This window comes from Polypterus senegalus, chromosome 15 (assembly GCF_016835505.1).
Source record: "Polypterus senegalus isolate Bchr_013 chromosome 15, ASM1683550v1, whole genome shotgun sequence".
Classification (NCBI taxonomy): Eukaryota; Metazoa; Chordata; class Cladistia; order Polypteriformes; family Polypteridae; genus Polypterus; species Polypterus senegalus.
This window is the reverse complement of record NC_053168.1, coordinates 2,796,846-2,810,748: the sequence shown is the minus strand read 5'-3', so window position 1 is coordinate 2,810,748 and position 13,903 is coordinate 2,796,846. Positions and strand designations below refer to the sequence as shown.

The 13,903-nt window shown below is 42.1% G+C and overlaps 1 protein-coding gene across 1 annotated transcript in view; it reads left to right on the top strand.

Moving 5' to 3' along the window:
• The first annotated feature begins 3,616 nt into the window (after positions 1-3,616).
• LOC120516045 (collagen alpha-1(VI) chain-like) overlaps positions 3,617-13,903 on the top strand; it is a 137,317-nt gene continuing 127,030 nt past the window's right edge. The window contains exons 1-3 of the mRNA XM_039737480.1: positions 3,617-3,631; positions 6,704-6,823; positions 12,101-12,230. Of these exons, the coding sequence (XP_039593414.1) occupies positions 6,754-6,823; positions 12,101-12,230 (200 nt within the window). The 5' untranslated portion in view covers positions 3,617-3,631; positions 6,704-6,753. The remainder of the gene's footprint in view (positions 3,632-6,703; positions 6,824-12,100; positions 12,231-13,903) is intronic.

Below are 13,903 nucleotides of genomic sequence, written 5' to 3'. Positions count from 1 at the left end.
CCATAGTGACCAGAGACTTGTGCAGTGCATACTTCATTCCAACAGATGGCACATCATAAACGTGTGTAGTAATAAAATCTAACACTTTTGTCATTCTAACAGATGGCATGTCACAAACATTAACACTGCTTTTACAAATCCCATACCAAATGTCATATAACAATGACATAAGCACCATGTTTGTATTTCCAACAGATGGTGCTTCACAAACATGAACTCTGATTTCATGAATCCCAAACCGAATGGCATATAACAGAGACATATGCAGTGCAATTTTCTTTCCAACAGAAGTCGCATCACAAACGTGTATTAATAAAGTCTAGCACATTTGTCATTCCAGCAAATGGCACATCACAAACATTAACACTGCTTTAATTAATCTCATAGCAAATGTCATATAACAGTGACATAAGCACTACGGGGAGGCACGGTGGCGCAGTGATAGTGCTGCTGCCTGGCAGTAAGGAGACCCGTCTGGGTTCGCTTCCCGGGTCCTCCCGGTGTGGAGTTTGCATGTTCTCCCCGTGTCTGCGTGGGTTTCCTCCCACAGTCCAAAGACATGCAGGTTTGGTGGATTGGTGATTCTAAATTGTCCCTGTGTGTGTGCCCTGCGGTGGGTTGGCACCCTGCTTGCGGTTTGTTTCCTGCCTTACGCCCTGTGTTGGCTGGGATTGGCTCCAGCAGACCTCTGTGACCCTGTAGTTAGGATATAGCGGGTTGGATAATCGATGGATAAGCACTACATTTGCATTTTCAACAGATGGTGCTTCACAAACATTAACACTGATTTCATGAATCCCATACCAAATTGCATATAACTGAGACATATGTAGTGCAATTTTCTTTCCAACAGAAGGCACATCACAAACATTTAATACATAAAGTCTAGCACATTTGTCATTCCAGCAGATGGCACATCACAAAACATTAACATTGCTTTTACAAGTCCCATACCAAATAGTACATAACAGAGACATATGCATTGCTTTCATCATTCCAACAGATGGCACATCACGAACTGTAGTAGCAATGCATTTTATTACTCAAAATGTTTGTGATGCACCATCTGTTGGAGTGACAAATGCAATGCATCTTATTGCTCCATGCATTACAAAAGACTTTCTAACAGATGGTGCACTGCAAATGTTTATACTGAGGACGGTGTGGATTTTCCAGATTTTACCGATTTAGGCAAATAGCACAACTTGTGCTTTTAATAAGTGTGTAAGTCAGTATGTAGGTTTAGTTTTTGTTTCTTACAATTTCATTTTAATGTTTGCCATTGTGTTATAATATTTTAAGGATATAAAATCTTTATGGCATAATTGCAATGAGTTTGTCGGTCTAATATGTCCTTTTCCATAAGTTAATAATCTAGCATTTCTGATAGCATGATTTTAATGAGCGTGTAGCTTGAGTGTTTTTTATTATCTAATGATTGTGTAGATGTTGTGCTTTTTATAATATAATTGAAATGGTTGTGGGGGTCTAATATTTTTATTACACTTATTACACAATTTTAATGGCCTGCTATTTTTTATCATATAATTTTAAGGAGTGTGTAGGTTAAATACTAATTTCTACTATAACCTCGGTGAGTGTGTTTTTTTTTTTTTGTGTATTTCCTTAAATAAGTGAAGCTTTAGATTAATCATTTTTTCTACAGAAAGACACTTTCCAGACATTTTTCTTTATTCTATTATTATTTCATGTAATAAAGTTGTTTCAAGAAATTGGGCACAAGTAATGGGGGCTCCAGACTCGGCCATCCCTCTTGGCATGGAGTGTGACAGGGAGCTGCGCGTTGGCACAGCTTGGCGGTTTCTGCTTGGACTTCATGAAAAGCGGCCTTCTTGTGTGACGCTGCTGACAAGTGCGACGTACTGCTGTGTGTCGTCACCCTCAAAGACTTGTGTTCTAGATACTGTAGCCAACTGCATAATACCAAGCAAGACCCCCAACAGACCCCCAGATTACCTCCAGTTTCTGTCCACTGCTGATGGGCCTTCAGCTTTTTTGTTTTGTTCTTCTGGAATCTCTGGGCGCCTTTTTACGTGACCCACAGGTCCTCCCTTTCTGCTGAGCCGTTTCACAGTCCCCTCCCGTGACGTCCTTTCAACTCCTCAGTGACATTTCTGGCTCGGATCTTTCTTCGTCTCACATTGGTGTGGATCCTTTATCACTCAGTCTTTGGAAATCCTCTCTCTTCAACCTCCCAGTTCCTTCAATCGCTTGCTGTAAGACCCCACAGTGCAGCCGGCCCCCCGGGTCTTCATATTGACAGGCCTGACCCGTGGATGAGGACCCCCAGACAAAGTGTTTACTTCAGCTGGTTGGTTTTTTTTTTTTCACATTTTTTTTGGGTGGGCGCCACAGGATGGGTGTTCTTCCTTTTTGGTGTGTTACTGGTTTGGTGTTGATTTGCACTACTCTACGGTGGCCCATATATTCATATAATAAAAATCTGATCACAAAATGAGACCTGGCTGATGTGTTTTGTAAGAAAAGTATTTGATACTTCAAGAATGGCAACGAAGGCCATGTGTCCCCAAATTAAGAGCCAGTGGCTGCAGGCATGTCAGACATTGTTACATAAGAGCAATCTTAACGAGTCCACACTTGACAAATATGTTGAGATTGTTCAGATTTTCTAAGGTCATCATGACGGCAGACAGTGGTGACGTATTGTATGTTGATTAAGAGTAAGCATGTCACTGGGCTCTGCACATGGGACAGTAATGACCCCATAAACCTGTAATGTTTAGCACTTGGAACGCACTGCCTGAAAGGGTTAAATCACAAAACTGTGAGAGGAGAAGAGCAGCCACCTCCACCAGTACCTTAATGAACGTCATCCACTAAGGGCTGCCAGTGCCAGCTGTCCTCATCAGCTCAGAAGGCGCCATACAAGTGCACAGGTAGAACCTCTGGGGGACCTGAGAGGAACTCCACATGCCACAAACATCATTCTACTTTCAATCAGAGGTAAGAACCAGAAATCCTCCGGTCCAAGAGCTGCTCAGTAAGGTCACTGGAAGCAACCTACAGGGAGTTTCACCCCATAAGGTCCATTCAGAGGTGGTGACCCTGCAGCAAGACTGCAGGAGGACAAGGGCAGAATGGAGGCACTTCACTGCTGACTCAAGACAAGGAAATGAATGGACGTTGCTTTAGCATCAACAGGCGTATAGGAGGAAGACTCTGACCCTGGACAATGGGAACAGAGTGCTCAGTCAGTGCCCAGAGGGGCTCATGAGCATTTAGCTGGCTTGGGGTTTGAGAGGCAAAAGCCTTATTGATAAGCCATGTCTCTTTTTGGACAATTCTGTACTTGTGATGTTATTAATGTGTGGTCTCGGCTTCTTACTGTCACTCCAATCACACAGCACTGAGAGCCTTAAGAGTCTGCTGTGTTGGGACAGACTGAGGAAGAGACGGAGAAGAAATGGAACGGAAGGCAAAACCCCGCCCCTTAACAGATGCAGGGAGAAGAGGGAGGGACCAAAATCCTTACCCTTTAGCTAATGAAATGAATGGAAGAGGGAGGAGTTACAAACCCCGCCCCTTACCTAATCTCAAGGTGAGGCACTAAGGAGGCAGAGATCTCCCTCTGGCACACCAGGCTAAAGAGGTAAGGCTTGTCTGACACACAGCAGCGGCGTCTCGTGTCTCCGTATTTTGTGTTCTTTAGTGTGTGTTGGAATCACCAGTAGCTACTATTAACGGTAGTATTTGTATCGTGTCTTATTTGTCATTGTTTGCTGTGTAGTAAGTGCAACAGCTGAAATGCACTTCATTTATGAACACTAGCATCAAATCAAAACGAGGAGTTTGATCATTTAGAAAAATCATGAAGTGCCTTTGGCTGATGAGGGCTTAGAGAGAGCAGTGAGAACAAAAAAATAAAACAGCCGAGCACCTGGAGAGCAGGGGAGAATGTGAAAGTAAAGACCGAGGACACGAGCGGGCAGGGCATCAGCTTGACGTGTGCCCTCTGTCATCACCTGGACTTGTCTTAGACTGAGAGTTCATTTTATGAAGTTTCTTGTGATCAGAAAGGTGCTGCATGATAGACAGAGAAAGATGTGAAAGGCACCATAAGATGGAGTAATCGGGCAGGCACTGTCTAGATAGACAGACAGCTGAAGCATACTGTATCATATAGAAATTGATTTAAAAAGTACTAATTAACTGAGAAATAGATACAGAAATCATCATATAATAGATCTATGAAATATATAGAAATAGATATTAAAGGCATTATATAATAGGTAGGGTGCCCTGCAGTGGGCTGGCACCCCGCCCAGGATTTGTTTCCAGCCTTGCACCCTGTGTTGGCTTGGATTGGCTCCTGCAGACCCCCGTGACCCTGTAGTTAGGATATAGCAGGTTGGATAATGGATGGATGGATAATAAATAGACAGATACATGTGAAGCAATATATATAACATTTAAATAGATTGGAAAAGCACTGTTTAATAGACAGATATGAATGGTTCTATATAAAGTATAAATGGATGTGAAAGGCACTATAAAATATATAACTAGACAGATATGAAAGGCACTATATAATAATGTGATGTGTAACCAGCCTTTATGTTGTATTGTGCCTTTCACAGAAAAGTGAACACATTGCAATTAAGAGCAAAATATGGCAGATTTGGAAAGTCTTCAGATCCCTTCACTTTCTGCACACTTTATTGTGTTGTACATTTAATGTTTAATGGATACATTTGCCATTCCTGCCCAGTTTTCTCTATGCTCAGTAATTCATAATGACAAATTGAAAATGTGTTTTCAGAGATATTTATAAATTTATTGAAAATCAGAAACTGAAATTTATTATTCATTTAGAAAGGATAGATAGATAGATAGATAGATAGATAGATAGATAGATAGATAGATAGATAGATAGATAGATATGAAAGGCACTATATAATAGATAGATAGATAGATAGATAGATAGATAGATAGATAGATAGATAGATAGATAGATAAGAAAGGCACTATATAATAGATAGATAGACAGATATGAAAGGCACTATATAATAGATAGATAGATAGATAGATAGATAGATAGATAGATAGATAGATAGATAGATAGATAAGAAAGGCACTATATAATAAGATAGATAGATAGATAGATAGATAGATAGATAGATAGATAGATAGATAGATAGATAGATAGATAGATAGATAGGAACCTGTATAATATAAAAATAGGTTTGAATAACATATTAAGGCACTATATAATATATAAATACATATGAAAGGCACTATATAAAACATACTGTAAACAGATAACAGATAACGTAATGTGTAAAGGCCCTATATAACAAATAGCAAGTAAAGGTGTGCTATAACAGACACATCACCTGGATATGCTTGTACTGTATGGCATGTTTTGTAGTTTATTCTATTGGCGCCAGTCTCTTGGGTCACAGCTCACGTGTTTTACATCACAAGACTGTAAATGTCTTATTTATTTTGTGTGTATTTTCTCCTTCAACACTAAACCATAAAGAATAGTGCATGTAGTTTGCAGCCCACCAAGCACCATATAAAATGAGAGCAGGGCCTGTTGTTGTTGTCAGGTTGATTTTTTTTTCACTAAATACGTGAGCAGTGAGACAGTGAAAGTTGCACAGATTTTCTTCAATGGAACTCATCTCTCTTTATTTACACTAGTGGGCCCTGGTGGTCTAACACTTAAATCAAAGTGCAGAAGCCTCCGTTCATTGAAATGAATTTAGCAGAGTAGAACTGCAGTCCCCCTACCAACAAAGTCACTTGTGACACTCTCACTAGAGGGCGCCATTCTTGACATGCCCATCACCTGCAATAGTCCAATGCATTGCATTTTTCATTCTAACAGATGGCACATTCAACCAACACAATAACCCATCCATCCATCCATTTTCTAACCCGCTGAATCCGAATACAGGGTCACGGGGGTCTGCTGGAGCCAATCCCAGCCAACACAGGGCACAAGGCAGGAACCAATCCTGGGCAGGGTGCCAGCCCACCGCAGGACACACACAAACACACACCCACACACCAAGCACACACTATAGGGCCAATTTAGAATCGCCAATCCACCTAACCTGCATGTCTTTGGATTGTGGGAGGAAACCGGAGCGCCCGGAGGAAACCCACGCAGACACGGGGAAAACAGAAAACATGCAAACTCCACACAGGAAGGACCCGGGAAGAGGACCCGGGAAGCGAACCCGGGTCTCCTAACTGCGAGGCAGCAGCGCTACCACTGCGCCACCGTGCCGCCCACACAATAACCCAATGCAAGAAATTCTAAATAGAAAAAAAAAATGACAGAATTTAACAAAGGCTGACAGCAGAAGTAGTAATGCCATTGGAGCCCCGTGACTGCCGCACTGATGGTTCCACTGTGGGTCTTGGTTGGCTAACGTCTCCTCTTTGTAGCAGTTGATGGAATTTTATTATTTATTTATGCAATTCCTTTCTGCTTTCATTTTGCTGCTTTAATGAGGGCACCCCCTCCATCATTCTTTTCATTTCCCCACAGTTTCTTATTTAAATTTCCTTTAGTAACTGTTCACGTTGGGTTTGTCTGTTGCTTCAGTTTTCTTGGTATTTGGTATCTGTGTCCTGTCCTAGCATGTCATATTCATTGCTCGTGTTGCCAGAGTTCTTACGTGAAATCCTTTTATTTTTTTCTCACTAGATGCCCTAAAGCGCCCAGCCTCTGACCGCAGACACCGCTGACCATCCATCATGTTCCGCTTCATAATTGTGTCACTTGTATTAACTGCAGTAAACGCCAGCTGCAAAAGGAAGAGCAACGGTAAGGTCTGACAAACTTGACGGGCTCCCCGTTTATATAGCGCCTCCATCTGTTTGTTTTTCAACCTGCTTATCCAGCCCAGGCTAAAAGTGTGTTGCTTTTTGTGCCGCCTGACTGAACACACGGGAAGTGACTTCCACATTGTGAGTCAATGCTAGGGACTGAATCGGTTGGTTGTCTGATTACATACAGTACAGTATAGTGCTTTTCATAACACCCTTGGAATTAAACTACAACAGTTTCCATACTTCTGCAGTGCAAGAAATGAGGCAAACTCACTTCAGTGGGTGCCCCTCTAGGTTTGGGCATTTTGATTCACTTTACTGGTATAATTTTTTCAGACTACCCTTTAAGTGAATCAATTCTTTTGATTCATTTGTTTTATTCGACTTATCAGTAGGACTCAGGGTTGGAGAAACCTAAGACAGTGTGAAGAATCTTATTTTCTGATTGCATTGCAAACATATTACTTAATAATTCATACATTATTACATATAATAAATGATACATTTGATGTGTTGATAAATTACAAGGAGGAAATGTCTTCCTTTAGCCGGACGTCTAGTAACCCTAAGGATGGCAAAATTGGATGTTATCACAAAAAAACCCTCCATCACCTCCAGGTGGCGCTCTCTTTTGGAACACTTTTAGCCACAGGCTCATTCCATGATGGTGTGCCAAGAAGCACCTCTGGGGGTCTTTGCTGCTCACTGCCATCAGGAAATTCAATGCTTCCTCTCGATGTGGTCATTAAGTTCATTTCGAAATATCTGTACAATATGTATTTATTTATCGATCGAGTCTGCATCCTTGTTTTTTATGTTTCTGCTGCTGTATGCATATGAATTTCCTCATAGGATTAATAAAGTTTATCTAATTTACTTTTGATTTTCACCACACGCTAATCCTGCATAATTTACCTGCGAACGTGCAGTTGCCGGTATATTTATTGGTCCGGAACGAGCATTGATTCGTGCGCATGTGCAAGTACAATTCGCGGCTAGCGTCTGAATCTGTCGATTTCATTGGTCTTTTCATCTATCAGTCAGCGCTCTCTTCTAAAACCGAGAGCGAATACCAAAGCCTCATCACGTGTCAGTGACTTATTCTGTGCATTCCATTGGTCAAAATTGAACGTCAGTCACAGAAGCCCCGCCAAGAGTGAATGGCAGGGAACGTCCACTAGACTTCAAGTAAAAAGGCGCTTAAGTTAAAACACACCACTCCTAGTTTTGGGAGATGCAGCGCAACAGTTTGAAAAACCTTTCTAAACTTACCACAGATATAACTCGTTTTGCTGACGACACCTCTGCAGTGACAAATTAAGCGGGTATATAGCGTGAAGTCAGAGTGTCATTAAACAACAGAGCCGGCATTACGCTTATACGTTGGTTCTAATTGTGTTATTAGTGCTGATGTTTTATTGATTTGCATTCCTGTCACGCTATCGGGATGGACTTCTGAACGTGAAAAGCTTCACTGATTACAAATGGACGGACTGCAGTAATCGTAAGATCGTTCGAATGACGAAAAGTGTTTAATGGCCTGGGGGTCTCCGCCTGAGTGTTTCCTTTGCCGCGTCGCGGAGGTCAAGCCAATAAACTGCCATTGAAGGGCCGAAGTCCGTCCAGCGTGGGCCTGAAAATGAAATCCACTGTTTGATTCCATTTATTGTTCTTACTTTATTGTCGTGGGTGATTGTGACTTCAACATTTATATTCTTAATAAACGTCCAGAAATTGTGTTATTTATTCACAGCTTTCTTCTGTCTTTTTTCTGCTTGCTTGCTTCTTAATCAAATTCAAAGCCTTGACTTTCAGATATGTATTCCTGTGTGATATTAGTTTGTATCCTGTGTTATTGATGTCATCCTTGCTTTTATTTCAGTTTTATTCCTTTCACTCTTTGGGAAGCACTTCGACCATTCACCAATTTTTCATTATTATTCTTGTTACCCAATGTCATGAGTTCAGGTTTGATTACAGCCTGGTCACGGTCTGTGTATGGAGTCTGCATGTCCTCCCCTTGTGCACGTGGACAGAGTGTGATTAACTCCAGATATTATTTTAATAGCCGGTGTAACAAAGGCGCTATATAGGCGCCTGACCCGACACAGAAAAACACGGAGGCACGTATAAAAACACAAAGACTTGATTTTTCTCTTTAACTGTGGGGCACGTCTTCCCCGTGCCACTCAGCCCCAAAGCACAAACACTATAGATCAACGCACTTTTCTTCCTCTACCACCACTCCTCCTCATCTACAAGCAGCGGCGGCGTCCCGACCCTGGCTCCTCGAGTGGTGGTGGCTGGCCCTTTTTATAACCCACCCGGAAGTGTTTGACCGCCTGGTCCTAATTGCACCTCCGGGTGGGGCTGAAGATTCGTCCAGCCAGGCTGCCGAGTCCATGCAGCTCCCCCTAGCGGCCATCCGAGCCCCCGACCAGGCTGTGGAGGACTCCATCTCCCATGGAGCCCTGCGGGTGGTTGGGAATCACCGTCAGCCATGGAAGCTGCCACCAAGCGTCCCTGGGGAGGTACTGGACTGCCCATGGTGGCTCCCCCGGAATATAAGCAGCAGGGGCGTCCCTGCCAGGCATGGGACCCGGCTGTCCTTCACACTGGATATTCAAAGCGTGTCATTAAGGTGTCTCACTTGCCAAAATCTGAATGGTAGTAAACGTTTCGAGTATTAACAATGCGCACAAGTAGCCTATAACACGTTAGGAGAGCAACGTGATTTACAGAAAGTTTTCTTAACATGTGTTACACTTGTCAAAGGGCAACCATTCACACATTTACACGCATTCAAACTGTTTGCACTCTAAAAATGGCCAGACTTAGTGTTAGTGAATGAAATCACCAAATGCTGGCTGTTTCACAGTAAGTAACAACAATAACGTTCATAAAAGATCTGCTACATCAATGAAGCAAAGTCTGCAAAGCTTGTATTTTTACCTGAAAGACGCAACTCAGTTTTTCTGCAGTCATGTCCTCGTCCCGGAGTGTCGCTCTTTTACGTGACGGTCCATCCTCTGCTGATGCCATGCGGTGTAACTTCAAGGCCGTCGGTCGGTGTGTTGTGAGGAGGGAGGGCTGTTCGCACGTGTCGTCAAAAATCACACAGAAGAAGAAGTACCTCCGGAAATGCGTCTGTTTTGTTATTTTTCAGCAATTACACTTTCATTATTTGAATCGCAAATAAATCCAGAAAAGTATGTGTCATTTTAAATTTATGACTGATGTTTGTTACCACAGAATTAAAAAAAAAATACCTTATTTTCCCTCAATTTATTATTTAATCTGAAAAAATTTAATCTGAAAATTCCTTTCATTTTCGTTTTTTCATTTTTGCTTCTTAAATGAATTCTTGAAAAACTAAAACTAAGTTTAAAAAAAAACACAACAAAAGCTAAAATTAGAAAATGGTGAAAAACTAAAACAAAAAGAACAAAAAACTAAATAAAACCTAAAATTACAAAATGGTGAAAAATTAAAAGAAAAAAAGAACAAAACACAAAAATTAGAAAATGGTGAAAAAGTAAAGCTAAAAAAAAGCAAAAAACTAAATAAAGTCTAAAATTACCATATGGCATTAAATTAAAAATAAAAAGTAAAATTAGAAAATGGCAAAAAAACTAAAGCTAAAAAACAGGAACAAAGCAGTAAATAAAACTAAAATTAGAAAATGTCCATCCATCCAACCCGCTATATCCTAACTACTGGGGTCTGCTGGAGCCAACACAGGGTGCAAGGCAGGAAACAAACCCCCTGGGCAGAGCGCCAGCTCACCGCATGGCACACAGACACCAAGGACAATTTAGGATCGCCAATGCACCCAACCTGCATGTCTTTGGACTGTGGGAGGAAACCCATGCCAACTCCACGCAGGGAGGACCTGGAAAGCGAACCCGGGTCTCCTAAGTGCAAGGCAGCAGTGCTACCCACTGCGCCACCGTGCTGCCCATTAGAAAATGTCAAAAAAAAAAAAAATTAAAAAGACAACACACTAAATAAAAGTAAAATTAGAAAATTATGAAAAACTAAATAAAAATCAGAAATAAAATCATAAGCTGGAACTAAAAAGCTAGAGAAACACTGGACACAACGTCAAGGGCCAGTTTGGTGTTGGGTTAACAGGTTGTCTCAACAGCCATTTTGTATCAAAGTTTGTGGAAAAATAAAAGAATCACGTGGGTTCATTTCGCTGATTCTTTAAGTAACGACTTATTTTTCCACTGCAGTGTTGTGGGCTTCAGTGACTTCGCCGGTGGAGTTCTTTGCTTGTTTCTCTAACTCTCGTCTCTTCTTCTGGTCTTTAATTTAAACATTTGTTGTCATCTTCTCCATGTCTGAAGAGAATGGAACTGGCAACAATATACCCATAAAAAGGCGGCTCCTGTAGAGTTGCAAGAAGGCGTGAAATATAAAAGCGGTCGATTGTCCTTCCGTCCCGTGAGTGCTACGCAGGCGCGGAGTTTCACACACGCCCCGTCCATTTTGCAATGCACGATGGGATGTGTAGTTTCGTTTTTCCAGGTAAAAGATGATTTTCTACTCCAGACTGTGCGATATCTTCTTCTTTCTTTCTTACTATATAAAAGCGGTCGGGATTGTCCGTCTGTCCCGTGAGTGGAAAGCGTAGCGGTATTGCGCTTATCACAGACTTACTACTTGCAGCTTGCGGTACGAAGCGACATGACGTGAGCAGAGTTCTGGTGCTCCCATCGTTCCCTTGCTTTTGTGTGCGATGCGCTGGAAAAATAGACACAATTATGTCTCTGGAAATAATTAATTTTGATGGAGTACAAATGCCTCACCGCGTAGTAAATATCAGGGGGGTTCAAAAGGGCGACCTCAATAGAGAAAAAAAGTTTCAATTTCATCACAAAAATAACAGAAACTACGAGTATTAAAGTAATAGCGCTCAAATGCAATATAACCAAATGAATGAGTTTGTATAAAATATCAAATTGATCTACGTGTACATATTGAAGTGCCTTAAGAAGTGGTCAACTTAAAAGTCGGTCGCCTTAAAGGGCGGGTCAGCCTAGTATTTTATCATTTTTAAAAAGAAGTCGCAACAAGAAACTATTGGAAAGCTTCAACACAACATCTCCAAAAAAACAGGAATCCAAAGGTCAATAATAGTCCATAATATGAGGACGATGTCTCACTAGTTCATTCTACAGCTTGGCACCAAATAGCCAACAAGATGAAGGCCTGCCAGTATCATGTCGTCCCTCTTGGAGCCAATGGTTTCTTTTTTATTTTGTAGAATGCCCTTTGGACGTCTTCATTGTTCTGGACACGTCAGAGAGTGTGGCACTCCGAGAAAAACCGTATGGCTTCTTTGTTGAAAAGATCAAGAGGTTTGCACTTGACCTAGTGGAGCAGATGAGCAGCAGGTAAGAGTGCTGTGTGTGCAGTCATCTGATACCAGGGGAGAGGGAGATGGTTCAGCAATGGTGGGCGTGTGCCCCTTAATTTAACTCTTTCAGGGCTGATGTTGACTTTTGTCAAAATTCAGGAGTAGAGGATGGTAATCAGCTGTAAACTGCAACAAAACTCACCCTTGCATTTTAGTCCGACTCTTTTTGCTAGAAATAAAGTTGATTTAACCTTGATTCCCTACATGTGCATGAGTAGCGAAGAGAACGAACAACCTCTAAAATGGCACCGACATCTGGTGAGAGACCAAAGCGTATGTGCCAAGTGGGGACGTTTTACTTAATTTCGCTGAATTGGACCCTGAGCTGTCAGACTCCGGAGTTTGATGCAAGCAATCTGGAGATGGATGTCAAAAACCAATGTGAGGTACCGGTATCATCTGATGGGTCCCCAGCTGATCGTGCTGCTGATGTGCCTACAGCAGCGTCTGCCCTGGAGGACCACCACTTATGATGACAAGAGGTACAAACAAACCGTAGTGCTTAACACAGCAACAGCCACCCACCTGCTGTGCGAAGACAGCCAGGCAGCTGGCCCACCGTGCATTCCTGCTGACCATCGAGGTGCCCCCATGCAGCCACTGCCACCAGAGACGCCGAACACGCGCCAACGGCAGCCACAGCATATAGCAACAGGTGTTTTATGTTGTCTTGTGTGTGAAACCGCTAAGTATTTTGGAAAAAATATTCAGCCCTCAAAGAGTTAAAGTACTCATGTGTTCCAAGTTACCAGGCAGAGAGCAGTGGGTATCCACTGTAGGGCCCTGTTCATTAATTGGGGGTACCATCTGCTGAGTAGGCTCTGTATCTGAAGCAGCAATAAGGTGGCACAAGGTAGGGGAGGAACACACGAGAGAAATGAGAACCTCTTGGAGATTCTCCATGGCACTGGGTTAAAAAGAGCGCCACCAGAGAGTTGGCAAAAGATCAGATCTCTACATATGGCAGAGTTGAGTGGAGCTCTCCAGCTTACAACAGGGCTTGGCTGACAAAAGATCTTATGGTGACCTCAACCTTTAAGTTAAAGACGGGTGTGTGATAGAAACAGGCCTACCAGTCGTCAACATGGAGCGACGTCAGACTTGAAATGATGAAAATACCCAAACACAGAAAGCAAGGGGAGGATTGTGAAGAGCTGGGGACCAATGTGGAACTAGCGAAACCAATCAGAGTAGTTACAGACTGAAGGGCATGAAAAGGGCGGGGCTAAGAGTGGGCAGCGGGTCATGGCTGGCGTTGTCCCCAGGTAGACTCTTCCATAATCCACTATCCCAGAAACGTTTTTGGCAGATTCATAGTAAAATGAAGGTGAGTGTTAGGAATTCTGGGGTTCTAATATATACGAAGCACATATCTGCACACTTCATTTTGTCGATTTTATATCTTCATTTTTCCATGCCGCCATTTTGTTTAATGAATGCTGCCAATTTGGAGCACTGTGGTTCACCGGCGTAAGTTCAGGATGGCAGAAAAATGCAACACGTGAAGGTTCTTTGATTTCAGCTACCTGCTTTACTCATAATTACAACTTTTTGGGGTTGCAGATTCCATTGCATTTACTTTAGTTTGGATTACATTTTAAAGTCACTCAAATTTGAAATTAAACAGTCTTTTCAGAGGATGTTTTATCT